Raw genomic sequence first — 17,202 nt, forward strand, 5'->3', positions numbered from 1 at the left:
CATGACGTTATACATGACATTATACATTATACATGATATTATACATTATACATGACATTATACATTATACATGACATTATACATGATATTATACATTATACATGACATTATACATTATACATGATATTATACATTATACATTAGACATGATATTATACATTATACATTAGACATTATACACTACATTATACATTATACATGACATTATACATTATACATGACATTATACATTATACATGACATTATATTATATATGACATTATACATGACATTATACATTATACATGATATTATACATTATACATTATACATGATATTATACATTATACAGTGACATTATACATTATACATGACATTATACATTATACATGATATTATACATTATACATGATATTATACATTATACATGATATTATACATGACATTATACATTATACATGATATTATACATTATACATTATACATTATACACTACATTATACATTATACATGACATTATACACAACATTATACATTATACACAACATTATACATTATACACAACATTATACACAACATTATAGTTGTGACTTACAGTTGAATGCATATATTAATATGTGACCCCGGTGGGAATTGAACACACGACCCTGGCTTTGCTAACAGCACCACAAACCTGTTTTAATATGCACATACGTTATCAGATGCTTGAAGAGACCAGCGACCGTTCTGCCTTCGCCATGGTGGAAAGTCAAACTGGGCTTGTCTGGCCCTGCCTGCAACACCCAGTGCCTTGTCTTCCAGCACCGTGGACAAAACACACTGATACTACCAGTTCCCTCTTAAACAGAGAAGAAGAGTGTTTGTCCCGCAGGCTTTAGCAGGAAGTCAGGATTCTGTGGGAACGTGCGTCTTATCTTTGGCTTGTTGCCTGTTTCTGTGAGGTTTGATTTTATTTACATACATACATGCATACAATCGGAATGGCCAATTTAATTAGGGCCGTTTTGAAGTTTTCATAACGATCAGAAATCTGAATTTTTTTTTTGTCGATTTCATAAATAAATAATAATAATATAAAAATACACCTTTTTTATTTTATTTATTTGTTTAATTTTACCCCCTTTTTCTCCACCATTTTCATAGTAACCAATTGTTAGTGGTTACTATCTTGTCTCATCGCCACAACTCCCGTACGGGCTCGGGATAGACGAAGGTCGAAAGTCATGTGTCCTCCGAAACACAACCCAACCAAGCCACGCCTCACTGCTTCTTAGCACAGCGCGCAACTAACCCGGATGCCAGCCACACCAATGTGTCGGAGGAAGCACCGTGCACCTGGCGACCTTAGTTAGCGTTCACTGCGCCAGGCCCGCCACAGGAGTTGCTGGTGCGCGATGAGTCAAGGATATCCCTACCGGCCAAACCCTCCCTAACCCGGACGATTGTGCGTCGCCCCACGGACCTCCCGGTCACGGCCTAGCGCTGCAGTGCAGTGCCCTAGACTACTGCGCCCCGGGAGGCCCCACAACACATTCTTATTTTCAATAACTGCATAGGAACAGTGGGTTAACTGCCTTGTTCAGGGGCAGAATGACAGATTTTTACCTTGTCAGCTCAGGGACTCGTTTTTGCAACCTTCCGGTTACTAGTCCATCACTTTAACCACCTGCCTTGCATTGTGCTCCACGAGGAGCCTGCGTGGCAGGCTGGCTACCTGTTATGCAAGGGCAGCAAGATGCCAAGGTAAGTTGCTAGCTAGCATTAAACTTATAAAAAACAATCAGTCTTCACAATCACTAGTTAACTACACATGGTTGATGATATTACTAGTTTATCTAGCGTGTCCTGCCTGTTAATTTCTCATCGAATCACAACCTACTTCGACAAACGGGTGATGATTTAGCACTGTCGTTACACCAAACCTAACCATAAACATCAATGCCTTCCTTTAAAATCAATACACAAGTATATATTTTTAAACCTGCCTATTTAGTTATTAATATTGCCTGCTAACATGAATTTCTTATAATTAGGGAAATTGTGTCACTTCTCTTGCAGCACTTTGGGCCGCCTGGCTCGTTGCAAACTGTGAAGTCCATTTATTTTGAACAAAGACCATAATTAGTTTGCCAGAATTGTACATAATTATGACATAACATTGTACAACCTTCAATATAACAGTAATATTTAGACTAAGGGATGCCACCCGTTAGATAAAATACGGAACGGTTCCGTATTTCACTGAAAGAATAAACGTTTTGTTTTCTGAATGTTAGTTTACGGATTCGACCATATTAATGACCAAAGGCTCGTATTTCTGTGTGTTATGTTATAATTAAGTCTATGATTTGATAGAGCAGTCTGACTGAGCGATGGTAGGCAGCAGCAGGCTCATAAGCATTCATTCAAACAGTACTTTTGTGCGTTTGCCAGCAGCTCTTCGCTGTGCTTCAAGCATTGAGCTGTTTATGACTTCAAGCCTATCAACTCCCGATATAGTTAGCGGGGTGCGCGCTAACAGCGTTTCAAACGTCACTCGTTCTGAGACTTGGAGTAGTTGTTCCCCTTGCTCTGCAAGGGCCGCGGCTTTTGTGGAGCGATGGGTAATGATGCTTCGAGGGTGGCTGTTGTCGATGTGTTCCTGGTTCGTGCCCAGGTAGGGGCGAGGAGAGGGACGGAAGCTATACTGTTACTGGCAATACTAAAGTGCCTATAAGAACATCCAATAGTCAAAGGTATATGAAATACAAATGGTATAGAGAGAAATAGTCCTAAAATAACTACAACTTAACTTCTTACCTGGGAATATTGAATACTCATGTTAAAAGGAACCACCAGCTTTCATATGTTCTGAGCAAGGAACTTAAACGTTAGCTATTTTACATGGCACATATTGCACTTTTACTTTCTTCTCCAACACTTGTTTTTTCATTATTTAAGCCAAATTCAACATGTTTCATTTTTTTTGGGGGGGCTAAATTGATTTATTATATTAAGTTAAAATAAGTGTTCATTCAGTGTTGTAATTGTTGTTATTATTACAAATAAATAAATGGCCATTTTTTTTATTTTTTTTATTTTTATTATTATTATTTTTTAATCTATCGGCTTTTTCGGGTCCTCCAATCTGTATCGGCGTTGAAAAATCATAATCGGTCGACCTCTAATACACATGTACTGCACACATGCCTCACATGCCCGACATGCACACATGCCCGACATGCACACATGCCTACACATGCACAGATGCACAGCACAGATGCACAGCACAGATGCACAGCACAGATGCACAGCACAGATGCACAGCGCACATGCCTACACAGCACACATGCCTACACAGCACACATGCCTACACAGCACACATGCCTACACAGCACACATGCCTACACAGCATGTATGAGAATTGAACTATGATATCGAGCTTGCCCGTGTTTCGCTGACTAGTAGGTTTCTTAAATTCACTATCTTCAGGTTTCTTATCTTCTCTTCTTTAGAAGTACACCACTGAGGCCATGTTCATCAAACCTGCTCAGAGATGTTATATTATAGACATAGTGAGAGATGATCAGATATCTTGTAGATATAGTGAGAGATGATCAGATATCTTGTAGATATAGTGAGAGATGATCAGGGATGTTGTAGATATAGTGAGAGATGATGAGGAATGTTGTATTATAGATATAGTGAGAGATGATCAAGGATCTAATATTATAGATATAGTGAGAGATGATCAGGGATGTTGTATTATAGATATAGTGAGAGATGATCAAGGATCTAATATTATAGATATAGTGAGAGATGATCAAGGATGTTGTATTATAGATATAGTGAGAGATGATCAGGGATGTTGTATTATAGATATAGTGAGAGATGATCAGGGGTGTTGTATTATAGATATAGTGAGAGATGATCAAGGATCTAATATTATAGATATAGTGAGAGATGATCAGGGATGTTGTATTATAGATATAGTGAGAGATGATCAGGGGTGTTGTATTATAGATATAGTGAGAGATGATCAGGGGTGTTGTAGATATAGTGAGAGATGATCAGGGATGTTGTAGTTATAGTGAGAGATGATCAGGGTGTTGTATTATAGATATAGTGAGAGATGATAGATATATAGTGAGAGATGAGATGATCAGATATCGTGTAGATGAGATGATCAGGGGTGTTGTATTATAGATATAGTGAGAGATGATCAGGGGTGTTGTATCAGGGGTGTTGTATTATAGATATAGTGAGAGATGATCAGGGGTGTTGTATTATAGATATAGTGAGAGCTGATCAGGGATGTTGTAGATATAGTGAGAGATGGGATGTTGTAGATATAGTGAGAGATGATCAGTGAGAGATGATCAGGGATGGGATGTGAGAGATGTAGATATAGATGATGAGAGATGATCAGATATCTTGTAGATGTAGTGAGAGATGATGAGGAATGTTATATTATAGATATAGTGAGAGATGATCAGGGGTGTTGTAGATATAGTGAGAGATGATCAGGGATGTTGTATTATAGATATAGTGAGAGATGATCAGGGATGTTGTATTATAGATATAGTGAGAGATGATCAGGGATGTTGTATTATAGATATAGTGAGAGATGATCAGATATCTTGTAGATATAGTGAGAGATGATCAGGGGTTTTGTAGATATAGTGAGAGATGATCAGATATCGTGTAGATGTAGTGAGAGATGATGAGGAATGTTATATTATAGATATAGTGAGAGATGATCAGGGGTGTTGTAGATATAGTGAGAGATGATCAGGGATGTTGTAGATATAGTGAGAGATGATCAGGGATGTTGTAGATATAGTGAGAGATGATGAGGAATGTTATATTATAGATATAGTGAGAGATGATCAGGGATGTTGTAGATATAGTGAGAGATGATCAGGGATGTTGTATTATAGATATAGTGAGAGATGATCAGGGATGTTGTATTATAGATATAGTGAGAGATGATGAGGAATGTTATATTATAGATATAGTAAGAGATGATCAGGGATGTTGTAGATATAGTGAGAGATGATGAGGGATGTTGTAGATATAGTGAGAGATGATCAGGGATGTTGTATTATAGATATAGTGAGAGATGATCAGGGATGTTATATTATAGATATAGTGAGCGATGATCAGGGATGTTGTAGATATAGTGAGAGATGATCAGGGATGTTGTAGATATAGTGAGAGATGATCAGGGATGTTGTAGATATAGTGAGAGATGATCAGGGATGTTGTATTATAGATATAGTGAGAGATGATCAGGGATGTTATAATATATATATAGTGAGAGATGATCAGGGATGTTGTAGATATAGTGAGAGCTGATCAGGGATGTTGTAGATACAGTGAGAGATGATCAGGGGTTTTGTAGATATAGTGAGAGATGATCAGATATCGTGTAGATGTAGTGAGAGATGATGAGGAATGTTATATTATAGATATAGTGAGAGATGATCAGGGGTGTTGTATTATAGATATAGTGAGAGATGATCATGGATGTTGTAGATATAGTGAGAGATGATCAGATATCTTGTAGATATAGTGAGAGATGATCAGGGATGTTGTAGATATAGTGAGAGATGATCAGGGATGTTGTAGATATAGTGAGAGATGATCAGGGATGTTGTAGATATAGTGAGAGATGATCAGGGATGTTGTATTATAGATATAGTGAGAGATGATCAGGGATGTTGTAGATATAGTGAGAGATGATCAGGGATGTTGTAGATATAGTGAGAGATGATCAGGGATGTTGTAGATACAGTGAGAGATGATCAGGGGTTTTGTAGATATAGTGAGAGATGATCAGATATCGTGTAGATGTAGTGAGAGATGATGAGGAATGTTATATTATAGATATAGTGAGAGATGATCAGGGGTGTTGTATTATAGATATAGTGAGAGATGATCATGGATGTTGTAGATATAGTGAGAGATGATCAGATATCTTGTAGATATAGTGAGAGATGATCAGGGATGTTGTAGATATAGTGAGAGATGATCAGGGATGTTGTATTATAGATATAGTGAGAGATGATCAGGGATGTTATAATATATATATAGTGAGAGATGATCAGGGATGTTGTAGATATAGTGAGAGATGATCAGGGGTTTTGTAGATATAGTGAGAGATGATCAGATATCGTGTAGATGTAGTGAGAGATGATGAGGAATGTTATATTATAGATATAGTGAGAGATGATCAGGGGTGTTGTATTATAGATATAGTGAGAGATGATCAGGGGTGTTGTAGATATAGTAAGAGATGATCAGGGGTGTTGTAGATACAGTGAGAGATGATCAGGGATGTTGTAGATATAGTGAGAGATGATGAGGAATGTTATATTATAGATATAGTGAGCGATGATCAGGGATGTTGTAGATATAGTGAGAGATGATCAGGGATGTTGTATTATAGATATAGTGAGAGATGATCAGGGATGTTGTAGATATAGTGAGAGATGATCAGGGATGTTATATTATATATATAGTGAGAGATGATCAGGGATGTTATATTATATATATAGTGAGAGATGATCAGGGATGTTGTAGATATAGTGAGAGATGATCAGGGATGTTGTAGATATAGTGAGAGATGATCAGGGATGTTGTAGATATAGTGAGAGATGATCAGGGATGTTGTAGATATAGTGAGAGATGATCAGACACTTATATCCATGACCACGTTCAACAACAGGAAATGAGCTGAAACCAGGCTTGATGCCCAACTGGCTCTTAGCTAACTGATGCAAATGATCAGATCTCTAAACGCATTTTTCATTTTATTTAACCTTTTATTTAACTAGGCAAGTCAGTTAAGAACAAATTGTTATTTACAATGACGGCCTACTCCGGACAAACCCCGGACAAACCCCGGACACTGGGCCAATTGTGCGCCACCCTATGGGAACTCCCAATCACTGCCGGTTGTAATACAGCCTTAATGATCTATGTAACGGTATTGTTTTCCATTGTTCCTCTTTCCCTCTCTCAGGGTGGAGACTGCGTGCACCAAGCTGGTGCAGGCGGCGTCCATGTTGAAAGCAGACCCTTACTCCGTCCCTGCTCGAGATTACCTCATCGACGGCTCCCGTGGAATCCTCTCTGGCACCTCTGACCTGCTGCTCACCTTCGACGAGGCTGAGGTACCGTGGAGTGGTAGAGTGAAGTACCGGAGAGTACCGTACAGTAGAGTGGAGTACCGGAGAGTACCGTACAGTAGCGTGGAGTACTGGAGAGTACCTTACAGTAGAGTGCAGTAAAGTGGGGTACCGGAGAGTAGCGTGGAGAGTACAGTAGAGTAGAGTACTGTACAGTAGCTTGGAGAGTACAGTAGCGTGGAGAGTACAGTAGCATGGAGTACTGGAGAGCAGAGCACCATAGGTTATGGAAGGAGTTTCATCACACCCTCAAACTGAACGTCTTGTAAATGACATTAATTACACACAGGCATAACCCTCCTCCCTCAAAACAAATGTGTGTTACAACACAGCACATCTCAGCAGGCTAGAGGTAGTTCCTTAAACCAGGCAGCCGTACCATCACCCTGGGCTCAGGGACAGTAAAACGGTACACAGTGCACGGCCAGGGACTTCGTCCCAAATGGGGACTTTTTCTATGAGTGCACTGTATAGGGAATAGGGTGCCAATCGGGATACAACCAGGGAAATTGTTTATGCGGCAGCACTGGGATTGGGAGAGGAGCACAGTAACACACACACACACACAGTAACAACACACACAGTAACACACACACAGTAACACACACACACGTACACACACACACACACACACACACACACACACACACACACACACACACACACACACACACACACACACACACACACACACACACACACACACACACACACACACACACACACACACACACACACACACACACACACACAGTAAACACACACACACAGTAAACACACACACACGTACACACACACACACACACAGTACACACACACACTAACACACACACACACTAACACACACTAACAAACACTAACACACACACACACTAACACACACACTAACACACACTAACACACACACACACACTAACACACACACACACACTAACACACACACACACACTAACACACACACACACTAACACACACTAACACACACACACACTAACACACACACACACACACACACTAACACACACACACACAAACACACACACACACAAACACACGCACACACTAACACACACACTAACACACACACTAACACACGCACACACTAACACACGCACACACTAACACACGCACACACTAACACACGCACACACTAACACACGCACACACTAACACACGCACACACTAACACGCGCACACACACAAACACGCGCACACACACTAACACACGCGCACACTAACACACGCGCACACTAACACACGCGCACACACACTAACACACGCGCACACACACTAACACACGCGCACACACACTAACACACGCGCACACACACTAACACACGCGCACACACACACTAACACACGCGCACACACACACTAACACACGCGCACACACACACTAACACACGCGCACACACACACTAACACACGCGCACACACACACTAACACACGCGCACACACACACTAACACACGCGCACACACACACTAACACACGCGCACACACACACTAACACGCGCACACACACACTAACACGCGCACACACACACTAACACGCGCACACACACACTAACACGCGCACACACACACTAACACGCGCACACACACACTAACACGCGCACACACACACTAACACGCGCACACACACACTAACACGCGCACACACACACTAACACGCGCACACACACACTAACACGCGCACACACACACTAACACGCGCACACACACACTAACACGCGCACACACACACTAACACGCGCACACTAACACTAACACGCGCACACACACACTAACACACGCACACACACACACTAACACGCACACACACACTAACACACACTAACACACACACTAACACTAACGCACACACACACTAACACGCGCACACACACACTAACACGCACACAACACACAACACGCACACACACACACTAACACACAACAACACACACTAACACGCGCACACACACACTAACACACACTAACACACACACTAACACACACTAACACACACACACACACTAACACGCGCACACACACACTAACACGCGCACACACACACTAACACACACTAACACACACTAACACACACACTAACACACACTAACACACACTAACACACACACTAACACACACTAACACACACACACACTAACACACACTAACACACACACACACTAACACACACTAACACACACACACACTAACACACACTAACACACACACACACACTAACACTAACACACAACAACACACACTAACACTAACACACAACAACACACACTAACACACACACAACACACACTAACACACACACAACAACACACACTAACACACACTAACACACACACACATACACACACACTAATACACACACACTAACACACACTAACACACACACACTAACACACACTAACACACACACACTAACACACACTAACACACACACACACTAACACACACACACACTAACACACACTAACACACACACACACTAACACACACTAACACACACACACACTAACACACACTAACACACACTAACACACTAACACACACTAACACACTAACACTAACACACACTAACACACTAACACTAACACACAACAACACACACACAACACACACACTAACACACACACAACACACACACTAACACACACACAACAACACACACACAACAACACACACTAACACACACTAACACACACACACTAACACACACTAACACACACTAACACACACACACTAACACACACACACTAACACACACTAACACACACACACTAACACACACACACTAACACACACAGTAACAACACACACACAGTAACAACACACACACAGTAACAACACACACACAGTAACAACACACACACAGTAACAACACACACACAGTAACAACACACACACAGTAACAACACACACACAGTAACACACACACAGTAACACACACACAGTAACACACACACAGTAACAACACACACACAGTAACACACACACAGTAACACACACACACACAGTAACAACACACACACACAGTAACAACACACACACACACAGTAACAACACACACACACACAGTAACAACACACACACACACAGTAACAACACACACACACACAGTAACAACACACACACACACAGTAACAACACACACACACACAGTAACAACACACACACACACAGTAACAACACACACACACACAGTAACAACACACACACACACAGTAACAACACACACACACACACAGTAACAACACACACAGTAACACACACACAGTAACACACACAGTAACACACACAGTAACACACACAGTAACACACACAGTAACACACACAGTAACACACACAGTAACACACACAGTAACAACACACACACACACAGTAACAACACACACACACACACACACACACACAGTAACAACACACACACACACAGTAACAACACACACACACACAGTAACAACACACACACACACAGTAACAACACACACACACACACACAGTAACAACACACACACACACACACAGTAACAACACACACACACACACACAGTAACAACACACACACACACACACAGTAACACACACACACACACACAGTAACAACACACACACACACAGTAACAACACACACACACACAGTAACAACACACACACACACAGTAACAACACAGTAACAACACACAGTAACAACACAGTAACAACACACACACACACACAGTAACAACACACAGTAACAACACACACACACACACAGTAACAACACACAGTAACAACACACAGTAACAACACACAGTAACAACACACAGTAACAACACACACACAGTAACAACACACACACACACGCGCAGCTGGTCAGGAGCTGACAGAGCAGGAATGTCAGTGGCACGGTGTTATTATCAGGCCTCATTAACTAGCATTCTGTACCGATGGTGGGGGTTTATTCTACCTGTTATTGATCTCCTCCAGTTGACCTCCGATGACCTCTTTTTACAAGGGAAGACTTGTTATTTCCTTATGGTGTTTATGTAGTAACACATTAGCATATTCACTCCATAATAATCCCGTTCAGCGGTAATTCCGACGTCTAACTGAAAGTGTTTTTAGACTGAACATGTAACATGGATCAGGGGATAATGAATTTATTTCAACTGACTGATTCCCTAAATTATATGAACTGCAACTCGGTATCATTGAAATGCGTGTCACATTTTTATATTTTTGTTCGGTATAGATCGAGGCAAAAGGTATCGCACAAAACCCGCTAAAACATACAGATATCACTAAGAAGCTAGAGCAATATAGATTATTGATCCTGTTTGGTTGCCTTTTTTTGATCAATTGCAGGTTCGTAAAATCATTCGTGTGTGTAAAGGTATCCTGGAGTACCTGACCGTGGCAGAGGTGGTGGAATCCATGGAGGATCTGATCACGTACACCAAGAACCTGGGACCTGGTCAGACTCTTTCAACTTCATTTAACACCGTAGTCATTTAGCAGACGCTCTTATCTAGAGCCACGTCCGTTAGTGCTTTCATCATGAAGGTAGACCGGGTGAGACGACCACGTATCACCGTCATAACCACGTAGTTACCTTGGCTACTGAGAAGGACTTGAATAATGCAATGCATATAAACTGTGTGGTTCCAGCCCTGAATGCTGATTGGCTGACAGCCGTGGTATATCAGACCGTATACCGCGGGTATGACAAAACATTTTGTATTACTGCTCTAATTACGTTGGTAACCAGTTTATAATAGCAATAAGGCACCTCGGGGGTTTATGATATAAGGCCAATATACCAAAGCTAAGGGCTTGTATCCAGGCACTCCACGTTGCGTCGTGCCTAAGAACAGCCCTTAGCCGCGGTCTATTGTCCATATACTACACCGCCTGATGCCTTACTGCTTAAATAACCAATAGTATTTGACATTTACCTGACACTTTTATCCGAAGCGATTTACAATAAATGCATAAATGTTTCTATTGGCAGCCACAGTGCAAAATGCTGTGTTGACCTCATGATTTGATTAAATATTTAATGTTCTCTTCATGGATGGCCTGTTGTCAGGAAGTGGAAATGACTCGAGAGAAACGTCTTATGTAACTGGTCCTTCGTGTGGTTGTTCCTGTCCAGGGATGACCAAGATGGCCAAGATGATTGACGAGAGACAGCAGGAGCTGACCCATCAAGAACACCGCGTGATGCTAGTCAAGTCTATGAACACTGTCAAGGAGTTGCTGCCTGTCCTCATCTCAGGTGACGAATTTCCTTCTCTTCTGTTCCCTTCTCTCTAAAGATCATTCATATTTCTATTATTTATGACTGTAGAGGGGTAGATGGACCGGAAAGGTTGAGATGGGGCGAGAACCCCTGTTGTCAGAACCCCCATTACCACTAGTTAGATTCTGACACGGGACCGTTTCTCTAACAGAATAATACTGGATCTTCACAGTTATCTAGACATCTAACAAGTCTGGAAGAAAAAAAAATCCCCTTTTTTTTTTGTGTTTTTTTTGTTGCTGGTGATCACTTTTGTTGTGTTTTTACTACAGGTATCAAGATCTTTGTGACAACCAAGACGTCCGGCAGCCAGGGAGTAGAGGAGTCTCTGAAGAACAGGAACTTCACCTTCGAGAAGATGAGCGCTGAGATCAACGAGATTATCAGGGTGCTGCAGCTCACTTCCTGGGACGAAGACGCCTGGGCCAATAAGGTACGGAGCTAGCTAGAACCACACCCCCTCAGGGTTGTCTCTGGCCGGTGTAGGGAGAGGTTTCCCCTAGATGCTGATCTTGGGTCAGTTTTGCAACATTAGCGGTTAATGTTAGGATTGGGGGGGAAGATGCTGATCTTGGATATGTACCCGGGGCAGCTCGTCTTTGCCCGTCTCTCTCCCACTCACACACGTCGACCCTCGGGAGCTGCTCGTCTCAGACAAGGAGGAGCGTACATGGTTTGACCAATCACTGCTCATTAGACCTCTACAGCTTCTACTTCTACAGGATCTGTATTGCGAGTCTGCTGAACACCCACGTGGGCTCACATGCGCTGTATACCGTGCCTCACATACACATAAACACTCCCAGAATGCTGCGGGAGAAGATCACACAACAGCCTGTCCCCTGTAACCCCACCCCACTCTCCTCTGTCCCCCGTCACCCACCCCACTCTCCTCTGTCCCCCTGTCACCCACCCCACTCCCTCCTCCCCTGTCCCCCGCTCTCCCTCACCCACCCCCGCTCTCTCTCCCTCCCTGTCAACTGTCACCCCCCGCTCTCCCACCCTCCCTCCCCCGCGTCACCCACCCCCGCTCCCTCCCTCCCTCCCCCGCGTCACCCACCCGCTCCCTCCCTCCCTCCCCCGCGTCACCCACCCGCTCTCCCTCCCTCTCCCCCGCGTCACCCACCTGCTCTCCCCTCCTCTCCCCCGCGTCACCCACCCCGCTCTCCCTCACCCACCCCGCTCCCCCCGTCACCCACCCCCGCTCTCTCCCCTCACCCACCCCGCCCTCCCCCGTGTCACCCACCCCGCTCTCTCCCCTCCCTCCCCGCGTCACCCACCCCGCGTCTCCCACCCCTCCCCCGCGTCACCCACCCCGCTCTCTCCCCCCACCCCCCCGCGTCACCCACCCCGCTCCTCCACCCAACCTCCCCCGTCCCCCGCATCACCCACCCCGCTCTCACCCACCCCCGCTCTCTCCCCCGCGTCCCTCCCCCGCGTCACCCACCCCTCTCTCCCCCGCGTCACCCACCCCGCTCTCCCTCCCCCCTCACCCCGCTCCCCCTCTCTCCCGCGTCACCCACCCCGCTCTCTCCCCGCGTCACCCACCCGCTCTCTCTCCCCCGCGTCACCCACCCCGCTCGTCCCCGCTCTCCCCCGCGTCACCCACCCCGCTCTCTCCCCCGCGTCACCCACCCCGCTCTCTCCCCCGTGTCACCCACCCCGCTCCCCTCTCCCCCGTGTCACCCACCCACCCCGCTCTCTCTCACCCCCCCGTGTCACCCACCCCGCTCTCTCCCCCGCGTCACCCACCCCGCTCTCTCTCCCCCCGCGTCACCCACCCCGCTCTCTCCCCCGTGTCACCCACCCCGCTCTCTCCCCCCCGTGTCACCCACCCCGCGTCACCCACCACGCTCTCTCCCCGTCACCCACCACGTCACCCACCCCCGCTCTCTCACCCCCCGTGTCACCCACCCCCGCTCTCTCCCCGTGTCACCCACCACCCACCCCCCGCTCTCTCCCCGCGTCACCCACCCCGCTCTCTCCCCCCGTCACCCACCCACCCCCCGCTCTCTCCCCCGCGTCACCCACCCACCCCGCTCACCCACCCCCCTCCCCCGCGTCACCCACCCCGCTCTCTCCCCGCGTCACCCACCCCGCTCTCTCCCCCCGCGTCACCCACCCCGCTCCCGTCACCCACCACCCTCCCCCGCGTCACCCACCCCGCTCTCTCCCCCGCGTCACCCACCCCGCTCTCTCCCCCTCACCCCCCCGTCACCCACCCCGCTCTCTCCCTCCCCGCACCCGCCCCCCGCGTCACCCACCCCGCTCGTCACCCACCCCGCTCTCTCCCCCGCGTCACCCACCCCGCTCTCTCCCCCGCGTCACCCACCCCGCTCTCTCCCCCTCTCACCCACCCCGCTCTCCCCCCGCGTCACCCACCCCGCTCTCTCCCCCGCGTCACCCACCCCGCTCTCTCCCCCCGCGTCACCCCCACGCTCTCTCCCCCCGTCACCCACCCCACTCTCCCCCCGCGTCACCCACCACGCTCTCTCCCTCCCCACCCACCCCGCTCTCTCCCCCGCGTCACCCACCACGCTCTCCCCCGCGTCACCCACCCCGCTCTCTCTCTCTGATGTACTTCTTCTTTACTAGGCTTCTTACTCTTTTTCTGTTGCCTCTTATTTTTCCATTGGTATGTCTGGTTAAACATTTCTATATGTTTTGTTCTTCCTTTCTTTTGACCATTCTGTCCCCCTCGCCCCCTCCCTGTAGAAGGTAAGCCCACATCTTTCGACCCCTATCGACCTTGTGTGGTTGTGCATTCAGCAGCAGCATGTCTGGTATCTCTCTCTGTGTTGTTGATGATGAAGATGACAGTCTTGTTCCGTGTGTTTTTGTGTAGTAGATCACTGCTGTAGTACTAGGAATGTTACTATATTAGATGCACTAGCTATGTGAGTGAATAAATGTTTTTCTTTAATATTTAGTTATTTCAAGTTTGAAATAACATACCATAAACAGCTGATCTGAGTGGTCTTCTCCTCTGCTATAGAAGTTGGTAATAGGATGGTCTTCTCCTGTATTATAGATGTTGGTAATAGGATGGTCTTCTGTGCTATAGATGTTGGTAATAGGATGGTCTTCTCCTGTATTATAGATGTTGGTAATAGGATGGTCTTCTCCTTTACTATAGATGTTGGTAATAGGATGGTCTTCTCCTGTATTATAGATGTTGGTAATAGGATGGTCTTCTCCTCTGCTATAGATGTTGGTAATAGGATGGTCTTCTCCTGTGCTATAGATGTTGGTAATAGGATGGTCTTCTCCTGTACTATAGAAGTTGGTAATAGGATGGTCTTCTCCTTTACTATAGATGTTGCTAATAGGATGGTCTTCTCCTGTACTATAGAAGTTGGTAATAGGATGGTCTTCTCCTGTGCTATAGATGTTGGTAATAGGATGGTCTTCTCCTGTATTATAGATGTTGGTAATAGGATGGTCTTCTCCTGTACTATAGATGTTGGTAATGGGATGGTCTTCTCCTGTACTATAGATGTTGGTAATAGGATGGTCTTCTCCTGTACTATAGATGTTGGTAATAGGATGGTCTTCTCCTGTACTATAGATGTTGGTAATAGGATGGTCTTCTCCTGTACTATAGAAGTTGGTAATAGGATGGTCTTCTCCTGTACTATAGATGTTGGTAATAGGATGGTCTTCTCCTGTACTATAGATGTTGGTAATAGGATGGTCTTCTCCTCTGCTATAGATGTTGGTAATAGGATGGTCTTCTCCTCTGCTATAGATGTTGGTAATAGGATGGTCTTCTCCTGTACTATAGATGTTGGTAATAGGATGGTCTTCTCCTGTACTATAGAAGTTGGTAATAGGATGGTCTTCTGCTCTGCTATAGATGTTGGTAATAGGATGGTCTTCTCCTCTGCTATAGATGTTGGTAATAGGATGGTCTTCTCCTCTGCTATAGATGTTGGTAATAGGATGGTCTTCTCCTCTGCTATAGATGTTGGTAATAGGATGGTCTTCTCCTGTGCTATAGATGTTGGTAATAGGATGGTCTTCTCCTGTGCTATAGATGTTGGTAATAGGATGGTCTTATCCTGTATTATAGATGTTGGTAATAGGATGGTCTTATCCTTTACTATAGATGTTGGTAATGGGATGGTCTTCTCCTGTACTATAGATGTTGGTAATAGGATGGTCTTCTCGTCTGCTATAGATGTTGGTAATAGGATGGTCTTCTCCTGTGCTATAGATGTTGGTAATAGGATGGTCTTCTCCTGTACTATAGATGTTGGTAATAGGATGGTCTTCTCCTCTGCTATAGATGTTGGTAATAGGATGGTCTTCTCCTGTGCTATAGATGTTGGTAATAGGATGGTCTTCTCCTGTGCTATAGATGTTGGTAATAGGATGGTCTTCTCCTGTGCTATAGATGTTGGTAATAGGATGGTCTTCTCCTGTGCTATAGATGTTGGTAATAGGATGGTCTTCTCTGCTATAGATGTTGGTAATAGGATGGTCTTCTCCTGTAGTATAGATGTTGGTAATAGGATGGTCTTCTCCTGTACTATAGATGTTGGTAATAGGATGGTCTTCTCCTGTACTATAGATGTTGGTAATAGGATGGTCTTCTCCTCTGCTATAGATGTTGGTAATAGGATGGTCTTCTCCTGTGCTATAGATGTTGGTAAAAGGATGGTCTTCTCCTCTGCTATAGATGTTGGTAATAGGATGGTCTTCTCCTGTGCTATAGATGTTGGTAATAGGATGGTCTTCTCCTGTGCTATAGATGCCAGTAAT

The 17,202-nt window shown here is 44.8% G+C and overlaps 1 protein-coding gene across 2 annotated transcripts in view; it reads left to right on the plus strand.

Moving 5' to 3' along the window:
* Positions 1–17,202, plus strand: part of LOC124040419 (vinculin-like) — a 64,747-nt gene that overhangs the window by 26,955 nt on the left and 20,590 nt on the right. For both annotated transcript variants that reach the window (XM_046357589.1, XM_046357590.1), the window contains exons 3-6: positions 6,986–7,136; positions 11,502–11,610; positions 12,292–12,414; positions 12,711–12,871. In XM_046357589.1, the coding sequence (XP_046213545.1) occupies positions 6,986–7,136; positions 11,502–11,610; positions 12,292–12,414; positions 12,711–12,871 (544 nt within the window). The remainder of the gene's footprint in view (positions 1–6,985; positions 7,137–11,501; positions 11,611–12,291; positions 12,415–12,710; positions 12,872–17,202) is intronic.

This window comes from Oncorhynchus gorbuscha, linkage group LG07 (assembly GCF_021184085.1).
Source record: "Oncorhynchus gorbuscha isolate QuinsamMale2020 ecotype Even-year linkage group LG07, OgorEven_v1.0, whole genome shotgun sequence".
In the NCBI taxonomy this organism is placed as follows: Eukaryota; Metazoa; Chordata; class Actinopteri; order Salmoniformes; family Salmonidae; genus Oncorhynchus; species Oncorhynchus gorbuscha.